Source organism: Bos javanicus, chromosome 6, assembly GCF_032452875.1.
Source record: "Bos javanicus breed banteng chromosome 6, ARS-OSU_banteng_1.0, whole genome shotgun sequence".
In the NCBI taxonomy this organism is placed as follows: domain Eukaryota; kingdom Metazoa; phylum Chordata; class Mammalia; order Artiodactyla; family Bovidae; genus Bos; species Bos javanicus.
In genome coordinates this window covers 4447954-4466735 of record NC_083873.1, presented here as the reverse complement: position 1 = coordinate 4466735, position 18782 = coordinate 4447954, and the positions used below count along the sequence as shown (strand labels likewise).

At 39.7% G+C, this 18782-nt stretch overlaps 1 protein-coding gene across 1 annotated transcript in view; it reads right to left on the bottom strand.

The window, feature by feature from the left end:
• The window catches only part of TNIP3 (TNFAIP3 interacting protein 3), a 120271-nt gene that overhangs the window by 40535 nt on the left and 60954 nt on the right, over positions 1-18782 (bottom strand). Inside the window, exon 4 of the mRNA XM_061421202.1 lies at positions 3362-3448. Coding sequence (XP_061277186.1) covers positions 3362-3448 — 87 coding nt within the window. The remainder of the gene's footprint in view (positions 1-3361; positions 3449-18782) is intronic.

The window sequence follows — 18782 nt, the reverse complement described above, 5'->3', positions numbered from 1 at the left end:
TCAGGTAAGTTTCATAGATATATGTTAGGTATGTACTTGGTAAAATTTAAAAAAATTTACATAGACATGCCCATGATTTGGAGTGGCCCTAAAAGTCAGAGGAATGATAGAACCAAGAAAAGGAGACTAACACAGTATGTTACATGGAGACAAACTGATTCTGAAGCAATAATAATACATTAACTACTTCAGTGACCATCATATGATTATCTGGCCTAGGTTATCTCGTGTTGTGTAATTTTAACCAGCCCTATGTATAAAGCTGCTAGGTGACAAATTTAGATTAATAATAAATCATTGGCATGGTGAAAAATTAATCACTTTTTTATTTTTAAGAAAATATTATTCATTTAAAGAAAGCACAAAAATTCTGGAAACTGCCTACCATCTGTCTAAAGTGATCACCAGCAGAGTTCCCTAAAGTACTGTTTTCTCGTTCTAACTCAATAGTCTTAAAACCATTGCATGGCTGAATCATAAAGTAATGAAATGAATTGGATGGTGAGGGTAGTCTGGAAATCTGCCATTTAGTCTCAGGCTCAGTCATTATTGTGGACTGAGAAATTGCTTAAGGGTATTCATCAACAATAAGAAATATTTTCAAAACATGTTGGCCTTTGCCAGAAATGTTACAAGAAATGCTGTTTTGTAATCTTCATGGAATTTCAAGGACTTTTTTCATTAGAAGTGATTTATACAATTATTTTTCTGTCTTTGCTAACTCTTGTCTCAGTGTTTCGGGTTCCATGGTGTTTTACAGCTCTATAGACGCTGTTCGTAGTTTTCTTAGTTACTTCCTGTTCAGACACAGGTGTAACTACGACTGCGTTTAAAAAGAGGCATTCTTCTGTAGGTCAACAAAAATCAGGATGACTATACCTGCGTCTTAACCTCAAACTGGTTTGGCCCAGTGCCAGAAGTGATATCAGTTTCCAGGGGAGAAGTATGTTGGGTCCTGCAATTGAGATTTCTGGTTTTTAGGAAGACTTCTAAGGGACAGAACTTATTCTGGACCAGAGCAGACTAAAAATTAGTCATAGCTGATTTGGAAAATGCTGCGAAGCAACCCTACTTAAGGTGTGCTGGGCTTGGCGAAGCAGAGATGCAGAAAGACTGGATTCTAGACTAGCGTTTCTCTCACCACTAGGGTGCGTTCACCTGGGGGCTTGATAAACATAGGGCACCCAGAACACTGATCAGAATTTCTGAAAGGTAGCTATAGCACTCTATCTTCTTTTTAATAGACTTTACTTTTTAGAGCAGTTTAGGTTCACAGCAAAACTGAGTGGGGAGTATAGAGATTTCCCATATAGCTATTGCCCCAACACATGGGTAGATTTCCCCACTGTCAGCATCCTCTGCTGCTGCTGCTGCTGCTGCTGCTGCTGCTGCTAAGTCGCGTCAGTCGTGTCCGACTCTGTGAGACCCCATAGACGGCAGCCCACCAGGCTCCCCCGTCCCTGGGATTCTCCAGGCAAGAACACTGGAGTGGGTTGCCATTTCCTTCTCCAATGCAGGAAAGTGAAAAGTGAAAGCGAAGTCGCTCAGTCATGTCTGACTCTTTGCGACCCCATGGACTGCAGTCTACCAGGCTCCTCCGTCCATGGGATTTTCCAGGCAAGAGTACTGGAGTGGGGTGCCACTGCCTTCTCCAAACAGCATCCTCTACCAGAGTGGTATGTTTGTTAATAGATGAGCCTGCATTGACACAGCATTATCACCCAAATCCACACTTTACATTACGATCCCTTCTTGCTGTTGTGCATTCTGTGGCTGTAGATGAATAGATAATGACATGTATCTATCATTATAAGATCCTGTAGAATGTCTTGTAGAACTGTCTTAAAATTCTCTCTGCTCCACCTATTCATTCCACCTCTATTTTTAATAAATACCACTGATTTTCATGATTCATATTAAAGTTCAAGGTTCCTCCATTCCACATCATGGTTCAGAATTTGAATTTGGGGTTCTCAAAAAGTCTTTTTTCTATTTATGACAAAGACAAAAAAAATTCTGTGACCAACAGACATTTGTATGACCCTGCCTTCTGGGAATTTAGATTGAGAGTAATCAGATAGTTTGCATTTTTTCCATATACAATTTTCTCTGAAAAATTGTGAAGTATTTTGACCCTTGATTTTCTTTTAAAAGTTATTTTTAAATAATTCTCTATAAATTTTATTTTGGAGGGCTTCCCTGGTAGCTCAAATGGTAAAGCGTCTGCCCGCAATGCAGGAGACCCAGGTTCGATTCCTGGGTCGGGAAGATCCCCTGGAGAAGGAAATGGCACCCCACTCCAGCACTCTTGCCTGGAAAATCCCATGGACGGAGGAGCCTGATAGGCTACAGTCCATGGGGTCGCAAAGAGTCGGATACGACTGAGCGACTTCACTTCACTTTTATAAAATTTTTATAAAATGATTTAGTAAATATATTAAATCTGCAAGACAGATAAAGCACAGCAATAGGTATAATTTACAAGTCATAGATATATCATTAAGAATTTCTGTGGAGATTAATCAACATTTTACCACCATTCATATGACATAGATGTGTATTAAAATGAAACAAAACAGTCAAATACAAAGTTTTGGAGAAACTTTTCACTTGTTTTTGCTGTGCTTCTTATTTGCTAATAAAGGCATAGAAAGATTTTTAGGTCACTGGTCCTTCTAAGGGCTCATTTAAAGAAAAATTACTCCCAATAAAATGTACATCTATGTGCAAATTATTCAGACCTTGCTTTCTCATTTACCCTAATGCCCAGATCAGCTTTTAAGAGATTCAAGTTCTGGGACTGCTAAATTAAATACCTGAATGGACAAAAGAGTCTGTTTCCTATTATATCTTAGTTATCATTAAAAAATACTTTAAGAAAACACTTTCAATTAGTATCTGTTGCAGTAAACAGTAACAGATCAAAGAATGTGATATTAATTGCATGTATATAAGTATTTTACCACAGGTACTCTATTGCTATAATAGATTTTATTTCTAAGCATACCAATATAATATTCTCTTAAAATTTACATTAAACCAAATTCCTTTTTAAGTCAAGAGTGAAATGTGAAACACAGAACTGAAAAGCTGAAAGGGCAGGCTTTTATTTCTCACTTTGTAAAAAAAAAAAAAAAAGAAGAAGAAAGAAATGTAGCTCAGAGGTGCCAAAGAAAATGCAACCAGTCACCTAGATATTTTTTCTTTATTGAATAACATTGTTGAAATATATAGAGCCTATCTTAGCTAAAGATAAAGCAAACTAGCCATTTCTGTTCTTATTAGTCATTGCATAATTAGCCATTAGCGATGCTGTTGATGCTACGTATGGTCAATACATCTCCCAGAAATGTGTTCTTACCTCTGCATGATCCGTAGAACTTTCTGCACCACTCATTCTAGCTGTGCTCTGTAAGAAATGTGCCACAGAAGCTGTTTTTCCTGGAGGCTTGGAGAGCAGAAAGATAAAAAGAAGAAAATGTTGTGTTTTAAAGTGAGAGCAAAATATATGTAATTTAAAAAATAGTTAACTCGTGACAGAAAACAACAGTAGCAATATTTCACTGAAAATGTACAGAAGTGACTTTGTATGTGAATTACACAGAATAAGGCTAAAAGCAACAGTGACGATAACTTTTCTTCTCTTCCAGCTAGGGGCTTCCCAGGATGTCTCAAGCTGGCAGGCTGTGAGTAACACACGAGGCAGATAGGCTTGCTATGGTATGTAAATTTCCTTTCTTCCTTTACTGGCAGTTTCTCTCACTGGAGGAGGAAGTTACCACAGACTAGCCTAGGCACACCAAGTCTTTCCTCAGTAGCCGAACTGCCATAACTTCACTGTATTTCCCAGATCAATTAAGTAACTGATGACTTTTTGACAACTCGGGGTACTTGCTTCCCTAAGGGCCGGATTTTCTGGCAATGTCTTATGTGTATCAGCTTAACTGTGTGAAATTTAATGTCATGCATAATTCTGTAAGTGCTACTAATTCTTATGGAACTAAAAAAGAAAATAATTCATTACAAAGTTACTGGGTATTGTTTGTAAAATTAATCATCTATATTGGCAGGAAGTTTAAACTTGGTTCTCAAGTGTAAAGTCTCAAGACTCTTTTTTCTGTAGTTGGTCCACATTTTCTCCATAACTCCAGGGAAGTAAAATCTTTTTTTTTTTTTCACTGACACTCAGCTTTAATGAGTTGGCTTGTAGTTTTATGGGGCACTGAGATAATGGAGCACTTGATAGGTAGAGCAGATAAAAGCAAGGAAAGCAGGTGCTCTGAGCTACACACAGGGGCCGTGATGGAGCAGAAGACCTCATTCTTGACTTGGATGAAAAGGAACAACGGGAGAGGCAAGAATATAGAAAGGAAGGAATGTGTGGCTGAAAGGAGAAAAGAAGTTAGTTACCTAGTTTACATTTTTCTTTAGACCTCTCTATTTAATATCAACATATATGTAGGATAAATCCTAAAACTCCTGAAATTCAAACTCTTTAAAAGGGAATGAATGGGTGGCTAGGATTTGACTTTCCTTTGTCTGCTTTAGCTCTTCATCTTTAGCTCTCCATCTCTGCTTCTTGTGTTCCTGCCACACTGAATTCCCTCTTGCTTCCTGAACTGGCCACGCCCCTGATATCTGTGGCTCTCTCCATCTGGAATGTGTGTGTGTGTGTGTGTGTGTGTGTGTGCGCTTTCTGTTGGTTTCTTGGTCTGTTTAGGGGGTACACTTGAGTGAAATAGAATAATATTTCCTTAAGGCAATATCCAAAAGTACAAGTGGGAAACAAATTGTTCAGAGTTCTTAAGGTAAAACGAGTCACGTGTGATTTGATTTTAGGGAATATAAGCAGGGGTTTCCTGGAGACTGACACTTCATTAACTGTCAAATCCACTCATCAGGAAAAAAAAAGCAATAACATAAAAATGTATTCTTTTCTCTCCCAACCCCTCCTCCCAAATACACATATACTCAAAGCATAGCTATATACGGTCAAAGTTCCCTTCAGCCTTATCTGCATTTTTAGTAAGAATAACCCAGTGGATCTGGTGGCACTGACCTAAAGAAGTGGTTAGAAAAAACACTTGCTTGCCAGGCATTGCTGTCTGTAGGCCCTGTCTGTATGGGTATCCTGTTGAACGTTCGTTGTTGTAGCCCATCAGGGTGTGAGTGATTCTATTGAATGGAAATTCAGTATTTTTGCATTTTTCACTATATTATTTTTTGCCTCTCCTGCCATGGCAGTTTAACAACAAATGGATTTTCTATTAGATTCAGAGAGCCATGTGGTGATTTATGAATAAATTAATAACTCTTCTGGAGTGCCCCAAGTTTAGTGGGAGAAAAAAAGGAATGTGCATTAGTACAGTCCTAGCAATACACTGGATATTTTCTGTTATACCTGCTCTCTTTGCCTCACCTCCACTGCCTCACGTATGCTGTATACTTTCAGCGTCTGACTTTTAGCCAAACTCTGTTCCCTGAGAAGCCTTGCTAAGTCGCTTCAGTTGTGTCCGACTCTGTGTGACCCCAGAGACAGCAGCCCACCAGGCTCCCCTGTCCCTGGGATTCTCCAGGCAAGAACACTGGAGTGGCTTGCCATTTCCTTCTCCAATGCATGAAAGTGAAAAGTGAAAGTGAAGTTGCTCAGGTTGTCCACTTGAAAGTTATATAGTCGTGTCCGACTCCTAGCGACCCCATGGACTGCGGTCTACCAGGTTCCTCCATCCATGGGATTTTCCAGGCAAGAGTACTGGAGTGGGGTGCCATTGCCTTCTCTGTGAGAAGCCTTAGTATCTGCAATAACTTTCAGAGAAATGGACATGTCACTCCATGTTTCTAAAGCAAGCTTGAGGATTTCTCACTTCTCAAGTGACTAAAATAATATTAATATCTAGAGGAAAATAACAAACATACGGAAATACAGTGAAGTGAAGGACCAAGGAGCTACCAGTCAGTGGTCAGGAACAGTATTCCAGTTGATGATAACTCCCTCAAAATTAGTCTGAGAGAAATCATCACATTTCTATACATGCTTGGAGAGATTCTTTGGTAGGTGAAATAAACATGGATTTTTTTTCAATATCGTTTTAGAATGGGCGTTGTAAAACTTCCTTTGCTTTCTGGATCTATTTGCATGGATTTTAAGTGAATGTGCTATCTAAGTGGGCTTCCTGGATAGCACAGTTGGTAAAGAATCCACCTGCAATGCAAGAGACCCCAGTTCTATTCCTGGGTTGGGAAGATCCGCTGGAGAAGGAATAGGCCACCCACTCTAAGCAGGAGTACTTACCTACTCTAAGCTGTCTAAGTAGGAGACAGAGTATCTGGTGGTGATTAAAACATCTGCCCTTAGAAAGCAGTCATCTGAATTCATATTTAAGCTCTACCATTCACTGCTTATAAATTTGGGAATGATGCTTAAGGCCCTTAAGTCTCAAATCTCACTAAACTAGGGATAGTAAAGGTGTCCTCTTCCTAGGGTTGCTGTTCATAATAACACATATAAGAGCTTAGATATTAATAATAATATGGCCTTAAGAATAGGGCCCATCAGCCATTTACATATCACTTACTATGCACATGGCACTAAGTGGGTTCAAAAGGAAAAATAAAAGTTCCTACTTTCAATGAAACATATATATATATGAGCATGCTTGTAAAAATTCAGTGAGAGCTCATTCTGAGCTTTCATAGTTATTGCAGGAGTTGGAATTTTTGCTGGGCCTTGAAGGATGGATCGAATGTTCATAGATGGTAAGAACTGAGCTTTATTACCGTTAAGGGGAGCAATTTAAAGGAAACAGAGATGGACAAGCCTAAGTATGAAGGATTCTTACAGGCCCAGTGTAACTAGAGAGGGGCTCATGTGCTCTGCCTAAAGTTGATTTGTATCAAATTGGAAAAAGCTTTTAATTTTAGACTAAGAAATTTTAACTTTATTACATAGACCATGGGGCACTACTGAAGACCTTTGAGCAAAGGAATTACATAATCAAAGTGGCTTTTTAGTAAAAATAAACCTGGATAGGCAAATTATGTATCAAATGGGTTAGATTGACAACTCTAATACCACTTAATAAATATCAAAAATAATATCCAAAATATTTAACAATTCATGGTAATCAAAGTACTTAACAATCAGTTCATCTGGGGCATGTAGAATTAACCGCAACTCTGAACTCCAAACACCTATATTAATTGCCTGCTCATCATCCTTGTTTGGATGCTTAATAGATACCTCCTTCACCACTTGTATGAAAGCTATTTCCTTATCTTCTCTGACAAAACTTGTCTTCCCCATCACAATCAGTGACAACTTTCATGCCCTTGACTAAGAATCTTGGAGTCATCCTTGAGTTATCTTTTTCCTCACAGCTTTACCCAATTCATCTGGATATTTTTTAGGGTCTCTGAAAATACATCCAGAAAGGAAAGCAACACGTTGCCACAAAAGCCAAGAGTTTTCCCAGTTTAAGGAAAGAAAGAAATAAACATGCCTTTTTATAAATTTCCAAAATGGAAATGTCAATAATTGCTTCCTGATTTTGTTCACATGAAAACTCTTAAAAGAGCATCAAGTAGTGACTGATACCTGTCCCTGCATCAAATCCTAGTCCACCCTGTACTAGCTACCTGACCTGCATCACTGCTGTAATGTAACAGCTTCCTTGCTTCCACTCTTGCTCCTTTCACATCTTTTCTCAGTCCAGTAGCCACTGCAAGTCTTTACAATATGTCATTTCATGTCGCTCCTCTGCTCAGAACCTCTCGGTGGCTTCCTGTTTCACTCAGAGTGAAAGCAGAACACTTTATGGTTACAGTGGCCCGCAAGGTCCTCCCTGCTCTTGCCTGTGCTCCCTTGACCTCTTTCTCAGTATCCTCCTGTTTGTTTACTCCACCCTGCCCTGGCCACACCACTGGTCCATGAACCTGTCATGTACACATCCTGTTCTGTCTGCTCAGAACCATCTTTCTCCTAGATAACCCCATGGCTCATCCCCTCCCCTCCAGTGGGTAATTACTTCAATGTCATCTCTTCATTGAGATCTTACCTGGCCTCCTATTGAAAATTGCTCCCCATCTCAGCCCTTTCCTGCTTTATTTTTCCCATAGCACTGTATGTCAAACCTTATATGTTTTTATTGTCTTCTGCTGTGTTTATTCCGTGTTTCTTAAACCTAAAATGGTGCCAACTATTTCAGTACCCGTGCAAGTCCAAGCAGTGCTCAGACACATGTAAAGCCTTCTCCCCATCCCAATTAAATCTGCAATGCTGATGAAGTGGGTACCTACTCAAGAGTTTAAAAAAAGATCTCAGGATCAGGAACGTCAACTTCTTGGAGTCCAAACTAGTATATGACCTTGGTTTCATCCCCCAGATCTGGGCTTGGACTAGATGAGTCCCCTGAAAGGCATGTCCCAAATTCCACATCCTCTTGGGGGAGACAGGCTTGTTTTCCTCCAGCTTGGAGTTTAAAGCTCTTCTTCCATGCAGTACATATATGTCTATTTCCACTGCACACGTCTAGATTTTAGTGCATCTCAGTTACATCCTAGGGCAAACTGGACTTTGCCAACTATTCTCTAGTCTTTATGAAACTGAAGACTTTGTGAAACTTCCAGTCTAAAGGTTTCTCAACACTGCCCAAAGCAGTAACCCATCTGATCCAGTCTGACCACCAGCCCGTTTGAAGCCTTCTCTGGTTTGCCAGAGGAGTTAGTTACCTCCTCCTTTGTGATCCCAGGTTGCTGTGTGAGGCATCAAATTTCTGCACTTATCATAAAACCGTTATTTTATGTACCTTTCTCTCTCAAGGCTGTAAGCTTCTTGAAGGTAGAGTCAATATCATTTTAGCCTTGAGAACTAACATAGTATCTTTAGAGCACAGGCTAGTGATATATACATTTAAAAAAAATCTGTTTATGTATAAATCTTTATTTAGTAGGAAATCATAGTACACTGCTACTTCTTAAAACACAGTCCAGAGGAGAAATACCACAGAAATAAACAAAGATATATATTTTGTCTCCAAATAAGAAAGGATCAAGGAGGAGTATCTACCCATTTTTAAAAAGCTGTTCTGTTTGAATGTATTTTATTTTTGTTTATTTTATAGGTAAATATTTCACCTTTATTTTGTTTAAATGATCAACATTAACTTTCTCCATACAAACCCCTTAAATTTTTTTCTCCTAATCATAGTTAATATTTAATAAATACAAAGTATCAATGATTATACATGCTATGAGGGATTTTTTAAAGGTATAAGTGTGGTTTTCAATAATATTTCCTACATTTGTATAGTGCTTTATTATATAAGTTAATGTCCTGAAATATTAACTGGTGATTCCCCCAAACATACATGGTTCTTTGTTTCATGTAACTAATCCTTTTTTGCTCAGTGAGAAATAACCTTTTGTCTCAGGGCTGAACAAGTTTGTCATTGAATGCAAAAGGAAAAACAGTCCCTGTTCAGCCTTTGGATTTCAAAACAGACTCTTCAATAGAGGCCATCCTGAAAACTGAAGCTTTGAATTGCAAGGCTAGTATTTCTAGCAATATATTTTTAAAAATTTAAGATTAATTCCTTTTGTGTAATTTATTTTGAAATGTCTCAAAAAGCAACATGGATTGATGGATGAAATGAGCAGTAGGTAGATGGATAGATACATGATATACAAGTAGAGTGAGATTTTTAATGGTGAAATCTATGGGTGTACATCACAAAATCTTTTCAACTTGGCTATATATTTGAAGTTTTCATAACAAAATGTTTGAGAAAAAAAACAGAATCAGGGCATAAAATCTTATACCATAAATGATAAAGAGGGAAGATGAAAAGATGATATAAACCTATTCCTTTACCTCTTCCACACTCCCCACTCCCACCCCCACCCAGGGAATGGTAGATAAAAGTAGGTCATAATAGATAAAGGCCCTGAGGAAGAATGGGGAAGGGATCAGGGAAAACCTGAATGTTGTGCCTCCTCTTGGGGAAACTGAGCCCAACTCTTCTAGGAACTCACCCCTCATCTATCAAACTGCCCAGACTGAACATCATAGGGCCGAGAGGCCTTACCCCCTGAGTTAAACCTGGGGAAGGGGCAAGTCTTGAAGAGAATTTCTGCAGAGCCTCAAGGCACACAGCTGGGACTTTGTCTAGGTAGGGGGGTCCTTGGACAGACACCTCAACCCCAGAGTGTTGTGAAAGCACAGTCAGAAATTTCCTGCATTCCTGAGAATGATATAAAAATGGTTAACTTGGGTTCTGTGGATTTAAGAATGCTTGGCTGTCAGATTGAGGAAAACACAGTATTTATCACATGAATCTGGGGACAAGAGATGAGAAGAGGGACCTAGCAGCTTCAGTGATTGCCAGTGAAGATGTAAGCCAATGAAAAGACCAGAAGGATTAGATTATACTGCTGTTAATGGCAGTGTAAGATGATGGATTATTGCAACTTGATGCTTTTCTCCTAAAGTTGCCAAAACAGCATAAGACATCCAGATAAATTTGAGTTTTAGATGCAGAGTAGTTTTTAAAAAAGTTTTTCCCATGAAATGTTTTGTTGTTTTTATGAAATTTAAATTAACTAGACATCCTATGTGGAGAAGGCGATGGCACCCCACTCTGGTACTCTTGCCTGGAAAATCCCATGGATGGAGGAGCCTGGTGGGCTGCAGTCTATGGTGTCGTGAAGAGTCGGACACGACTGAGTGACTTCACTTTCACTTTTCACTTTCATGCATTGGAGAAGGAAATGGCAACCCACTCCAGTGTTCTTTGCCTGGAGAATCCCAGGGATAGTGGAGCCTGGTGGGGTGCCATCTATGGGGTGGCACAGGGTCGGACACGACTGAAGCGACTTAGCAGCAGCAGCAGCAGACATCCTACAGGCATCCCAGGTGGCGCTAGTGATAAAGAACCCACCTGTCAATGAAGGAGACGTAAGAGACCTGGGTTTGATGCCTGGGTTGGGAAGATCCCCTGGAGGAGGGCATGGTAACCCACTCCAGTGTTCTTGTCTAGAGAATCCCAGGGACAGAGGAGCATCCCAGGTGGGCTACAGTCCATGGGGTCACAGAGAGTTGGACGTGACTGAAATGATTTAGCATGCATGCAGACATTCTGTATTTTTATTTACCACATCTGGCAACTCTACTCCAGCCGGATTTCTTCACAAATCTGCTTCACAGATTGTAGGTGCTGCTATGGCAAGAAGACAGAGGAGAGAATTCCTTCGTAGGACTACACTGAAAATAGAAACTGTCTGAGCAAATACCAAAGTGGCTGAGATTTTCTGCAGTCAACTAAAATTATTCTCCAAAAGGTGGGATGGGGGTCCCAGATTGAAACAAAACAGTTTAAAAAATAAAGAAAATTACAATTTTGCACATGTGAGTTCTGTGGATTGCAGTATTTTATCTGCTTCAATTTGAACTTCATAATAGTTCTATAAGGCTGTCAGAAGAGGCATCTTTGATATTAGTGAAATGAAGTACTAGTTGCTCAGTCATGTCCGACTCTTTGCGATACCATGGACTAAAGCTCGTCTAGCTCTACTTCCATGGAATTCTCCAGGCAAGAATACTGGAGTGGGTTGCCCTTCCCTTCTCCAGGGGATCTTCCTGACCCAGGGATCGAACTTGGGTCTCCTGCACTGCAGGCAGATTCTTTACTATCTGAGCCACCAGGGAAGCCTGAGCTTCTTTGAAGTTAAGAAGGATTAAATTGAAGTTCAGAGATATGATGAGAGGGTGGCTGAACCCATACCAAAACTCAGCCCTGCTGGCTTAATCCCAACAAAGAGCATTTTACCTATGTGAGGAGACATGAATAACATGGCTAAAAAATCACTGGACAAAACATAATTTACTTTGTTTGATGCAGGAGCCTGAGCCATTAAGAAATATAATTCAGAAAACTTTTGAGGGAATTGAACTTTCTTGTGGGGTATATACAAACCAGATTGACCTTTAAGATCATATCCAAAGTCTTACTACTTTCTATCACTACTTGCTTAGAAAGTAATTTCTATTGCCAATGAATGGTAGTCAGAAAAGAGAATTTTAGCCTTAGAATATTGTAAGCCTGCAATTGAATTTTTAAAAAATGTTCTCTGTTCTGCAAGGACTTTAATCCATGATCACTCAGATCAGATCAGTCGCTCAGTCATGTCCGACTCTTTGCAACCCCATGAATCGCAGCACACCAGGCCTCCCTGTCCATCACCAACTCCTGGAGTTCACTGAGACTCACGTCCATTGAGTCAGTGATGTCATCCAGCCATCTCGTCCTCTGTCGAACCCTTCTCCTCCTGCCCCCAATCCCTCCCAGCATCAGAGTCTTTTCCAATGAGTCAACTCTTTGCATGAGGTGGCCAAAGTACTGGAGTTTCAGCTTTAGCATCATTCCTTCCAAAGAAATCCCAGGGCTGATCTCCTTCAGAATGGACTGGTTGGATCTCCTTGCAGTCCAAGGGACTCTCAAGAGTCTTCTCCAACACCACAGTTCAAAAGCATCAATTCTTCAGCTCTCAGCCTTCTTCACAGTCCAACTCTCACATCCATACATGACCACAGGAAAAACCATAGCCTTGACTAGATGAACCTTTGTTGGCAAAGTGATGTCTCTACTTTTCAATATGCTATCTAGGTTGGTCATAACTTTCCTTCCAAGGAGTAAGCGTCTTTTAATTTCATGGCTGCAGTCACCATCTGCTGTGACTCTGGAGCCCAGAAAAATAAAGTCTGACACTGTTTCCACTATTTCCCCATCTATTTGCCATGAAGTGATGAGACCAGATGCCATGATCTTCGTTTTCTGAATGTTGAGCTTTAAGCCCACTTTTTCACTCTCCACGTTCACTTTCATCAAGAGGCTTTTTAGTTCCTCTTCACTTTCTGCCATAAGGATGGTGTCATCTGCATATCTGAGGTTATTGATATTTCTCCCGGCAATGTTGATTCCAGCTTGTGTTTCTTCCAGTCCAGCGTTTCTCATGATGTACTCTGCTTGCAAATCACTTTTTTCTTGTACTTTACATACATGTGTTGACTTCACCTTCATTCATGTACTCATTCTTAAATATTTACAGGTTATAGACTGTGAACTGGGTATGTGTTAAGTACTAGAAAATCAAAACAGACATGTCTTTCATGTATTTTCTGGTTTTTGAACATAAAATCTGAAGATTAGAGGGACCATTCCATTAATGATGAAATCCTTTCTGCATCACTTCATAATCACCAAGTGATTAGCCTGGAGACCTCAGGTGAAAGATATCACTTTCTTCCTGAGACAATACATTTCAATAAGTCATAGATTTTGATACTACTTTTAAATAGCAAAAACCATAGTTACATATAATAATTAAGAAAGGGGATGTACATATGAAGATGATGTAGGAATAATGGGAGACTATGGTGATGACTTCTGGAAACATAAGTGATCAAATAGTGTATATCAGGACTGTTTTGTCTGAAAATGAGCTTGACTCAAAGACAGTCTTTCAATATGATAGCCTGAAAAAAATTGCAGATATTTGCTAACTGATCTTTAGTGATCATTTCGGTGTATGGCAGAACCAATGCAATGTTGTAAAGTTTAAAAGTGAAATAAAAAAAAAAAAAAAAAAAAGGACTTTTGAGGCATTGGATTCCCAAACCCAGGTTAGGTTTGGAAGTCCTTAAGAGAGACCCAAATTCCGTCAGAAAGCTGTTGGGTTGGCCAAAATGTGAGTTTCCATAAGATCTTGTTAAAAAAAAACAAAAAAAAACAACACAAAAAAACCCCCTGCACAACCTTTTTGGCCAACCCAATGAACAGATCTAGAACATAAGGAATACATAATCTGCTAAACAACTCTTAAATTAATGTGTTTATTCATGGTAATCTTCCAAGCCAAGAATTTTGCTTCCTTTAGTAGTGTCACAAAGTTACAAATTTCTGAATCAGGAGGCTGATGTTATTCTTCCTTTTGCATAACAAGAGAGACATCTTCTTCTTTTTTTTTTTTTTTTCAAATGTGATTGCTGAAGTCATTTAAATCTAGGAGAAGACAATGATTCCAAAGGTGAAGATAATACCTTTAGCTCCAGAAGTCTGTTCAGTGGAAACCCTGAGACTCTGAATTCTTTTTCTTCTCTTTGCAGGCTCCTGGATGCCTTATGTTTTTTTAATGTTAAAGTGATAAAGTCTATTCTAATTTCCATCCAGATGTCGCCCTTCCCTTCCAGGCTTGGTGCCCTCCTTTACCAACACCCTCTGGGGTTGTTGCACTCCTCCTGGGGCCGCCAAAGTGGCCTGGATTGGAGCTTCTAGGATTATTACTTTCTCGGAGGCAGAAGGGATCCTTTTGCACCTATCACTCATATTTTCCAAAGGACACCCTGCATCTTCCAGTGTTCTCTAACCCCATCTCTTGTGGAACCTTGGGCAAATCCTCCCAGCGATGGAAGAGAAAACTTTTGAGTAAGAAAGTGTCCTATTCAAAAGTATCTCTTACTTATCAAACAAGAGGAGCCTGAGTTTACTGCCCCATTTCTCCTTTCCTATAGATAGCCATCTGTGCAACAAATGGATGCCTCTCAAATGGGAGGAAATTTTCATCCCTCTTCTTGTATAAGAGTTTTAATTCTTGTGTCTTAAAATTTGATCTTGTTTTCCTGCAATTTCTGGTGTTATATCTTATTACAAAAATAGAGTTCAAGGTGAACATACATAGCAAGATCTTCTTGTCTGGACATATACCTGATATTTATGTATAGTGGAAGCTTTTAAAACCTTCAAAATGAATGGAAGGAGTCATATGTCATATATTAGGCATGGTAATAGCTTGGGAAACACAGCTTGGTCTGTCTGTCAACCCAACCTGTTTAGTTTCGAGATTTGATTACACATTTAGAATTATAAAGCTAAAAACTACTAGCTGAACTTAGAGCTAAGAGAAAGATACCTAGCTCATTTAAATGACTTCACCCAGGTTGCCTACTATGAGCTTCAAACACCACAAAGTACAGCAGCTGAGTTGAGACAGCTTCTTCTCAACTTCTTGTTGCCTAAGAACTTGCTGTTTTCCTAGCCAGCTATTCAGACATTTCCCAGGGAATAGTAAACAGCTGCTTGTACAACAATGCTACTTATTTTTCCTAACAGAAAAAAAAAAAGATCAAAACATTCCAAAGTTACCACGACTCAAAATTAAATAATGGGATTCAAAGAGTAAGCTAGTAATTGTATGGGAAAAAATAAGAAGGCTTTGAGGCTCAAGCTAATCTCACTACCATCATGATCATAAGAATTGTGTTTTACCCTTTTGGGCTTCCCAGGAAGCTCAGTGGTAAAGAATCTGCCTGCAAATATAGGAGATGCAGGAGATGTGGGTTTGATCCCTGAGTCAGGAAGATGCCCTGGAGGAGGAAATGGCAACCCACTCCAGTATTCTTGCCTATAAAATTCCATGGACAGAGGAGCTTGGTGGACCACAATCCTTGAGGTCACAAACAGCTGGACACCACTAGGCACGTATGTATGCAAGCAATTTAGCCCTCTATATTTAGAAAATGCTTTCACATTTTCACTCAGTTTATTCTTATCACATCCCAGTTTAGAGATGAGAAAAAAGATTTTGATAATGAAATAGCTTAACTTTTGAAAAAAGGAAACAAGGAAAGGGAAATTAATGTTTTTTCCTAACAAATGTGGTTACAGAAAACGTTTGTCAACTTACTGTAGTTTCCAAGAAGTTTTTCTCTCACAATCTTTCATATTGAAAGTGAAAGTGAAGTAGCTCAGTCATGTCCGACTCTTTGCAACCCCGTGGACCGTAGCCTACCAGACTCCTCCCTCCATGGGATTCTCCAGGCAAGAATACTGGAGTGGGTTACCATTTCCTCCTCCAGGGGATCTTCCCAACCCAGGGATCGAACCCAGGTCTCCCACATTGCAGGGAGATGCTTTAACCGAGATGCTTTAACCAGGGAAGCCCCAAGTTCATACTGGGATACTTTAAAAGATTATACTCTCTGAGTCATTCAAAGCATTTTACCAAGACTTTTAGCCTTAGGAAGAATGTCCAGAGCTAGAATTTGTCTCCAATTACTGGGAAATCGCTCCTCAACTGGTACCAAAGTTATTAAAAGTCAATTCTTAGTGCTGTGTCTTAGTTAAAATAAGAAAAGCAAAATAGAATCTAAACACATGACAACACTCTTAAGCAAATTCGGTTTTGGTAGATCTTAAAATTCAAACACTTTTCCTTCCCATCCCAGGTTGAACCCTTGTTTTTAGGCATTACTGGGATATATTTGTTTGTTCAAGAAAACATCTCAAGTCTTCTATCATTTCCTTTCATATTTGAAGACACACAATTACAGGGTAATAAATTAAGGTTCATATATTAATTTTGTCACTGTATTAGTTTAATGTAAGTTCCATTTAATGTCCACTTTGGAATTGAGTATTATTCTCACTTAGAAAATGATTTGTTCTTTGCCTGCAAGACTTTCAATGTCTTCTGTTCACCAACTTTTTACTTTCAACTGTCTCAGAATATTAAAACCCGCTTTCATGTTAATATTCATCATATTCATCAACAATGTTTTTCAGTGTTAACAGAACATTAAAACCCACTTCATATTAATATTCCTCATATTCATCAATAATGTTTTTCTGTTTCCTCAAAGCAATGAGTTAGTCTTCTCATTTCTATGGGCTTCCCTGGTGGCTCAGACGGTAAAGCGCCTGCCTACAATGTGGGAGACCCGGGTTCTATCCCTGGGTCAGGAAGATCCCCTGGAGAAGGAAATGGCAAACCACGCCAGTACTCTTGCCTGGAAAATCCCATGGATGGAGGAGCCTGGTAGGCTACGGTCCATGGGGTCGTAAAGAGTCGGACACGACTGAGCAACTTCATTTCACTTCTTCCCATTTTCTCTATAGTAATTCTCCCTCTTACTTTTGGCAAAGGCAGACAATAAAGGGAACATGACTTATGTCTCAGGACTTTTCATTAAATCATATTTCTTTATGATTAGAAACTTACTTAATCTTTTAAAAGATTATACTCTCTGAACCATTTGAAGCATTTTACCCATCTCCTAAAGTCGTAATGAAATATGTTTCTTCCTGGAAAGGGAATCTCCCTTACTGTTCTTACGCTTGCTCCATCCAGTGGGAAAATGAGAGATGCCTTCCAAAGTTTGTCATTGACCCACCCTCGTCTTACTCCAAAAGAATTTTTCTTATCCTTTTTTTCAGTTTCATCAATATATCAGTGAGAATGGAAAAATTTTTGTTTTGAATGTAGGATTTCCTTCTGCGAGTGCTATTGTAAATAGTAATTCGGCAGAGATTTCAGCTGGAAATTGTGTGTACTTAAGGAATCAGATATTTGAAGATACTTCAGATGACAATTGAGAAGGAGATGCCAGAAGTCTGGGAGATGAAGAGACACTTCTGGGGATTGTTCCTGGGAGACCTTATCCTCAGAGAGAGAGAGAGTAGAGGAGCTGCAGCTCGATGCAAGGGTGACGCCACACACAGGAAAGCAGGGGTTGCTCTGACACCAGCATCGTTCCTGGTAACAGTTGAGTTCAGGCCCAGTCACTTCAAATGATTCTTATTTGAGGAAGAGGTCATTAAAAGCAGGATGTATAGAGCAACCCAGACAGATTTGGGTTTAGGTCCAGAATGCAATTCCTACAGCTATAGTAGAAACCACGAGAAATGTACTTAGCTTCACTGAACCTCAGTTTCCCCATTTGCAGAAGCATGAAAATCAAAAAGACGGCCACATGTATTTTTGGCAAACACTGGATGTGTAAAGTAGTACTGGGGGCCTGTGTAGCTAAAGTTGGGAAAGAAAGGTCTCTCCATTGAAATGGAGAGAACCATAGTGTTTAGCTCTGTTTGGGCTCTGGAGAGCACAGCCACATATTAGGCTTACTTGTCACCATGAGTGGTACCACAAAGTGCCCCGGGAGTGGTATAGCTAACATCTAGGAGCAGCAGTGAGGGGTGGGCATCTGACAATCACTGCCAGTCAAAAGCTTTAGGATGAGAAGCTGAGCTTTTAAGTGTATATTCAATATCCCTCCTGTAGACTTTGAGATTATTTGTGAAGGATTCTTAGAGATAAGGTGATTATAAGTCTACTTTTCTCATAGTTTAGGACAGAGCAAAAGGGGACCAGAGAACTCTGTGAGACTAAAGAGGGAGGTACTATGATTTCACAATTCGCATGAAAACACAGTTGGAAACACAGTGCATCCAAGGGGCATGGAGGCAAGGTTTCCATGAAGAATAAACAGCATGTGAGAAAGCACAGCACATGGAACTGCATGGTCTGGTAAAGGAGGGTGGGGTGGCGGGACAGGGTGCATCTTGGGAAGTGGGAAAGGGAGAGCGGAGCAACAACAAACAGTCGTAACAGGAAAGATACTGAGCACATCTGTGAACATGCTGAGTGAAGTCGATATGAATCTAGAAAAGAACTACATGTTTAGTAAGTGTATGTGTCAGAAGCCATCGGCACGTGCTTTGAAGTTTAGTGAACCAACCACGACGTACCGATCCCTGGGTAACACTAGTGTCACACAGACAGGTGATACAAGACAGACTGGTGATGGCAAGTGAGACGGAAAGAGCGGAGGGAAAAGGAGGGTGTTGAAGGACACTTTTATAGATGTCAACGGAGAAAGACATTTTAAGAAAGTTAGTGAATAGTATCAAATGCAAATGAAAGGACAAGTGAAAAACCAGATGCAAAATGGCCAT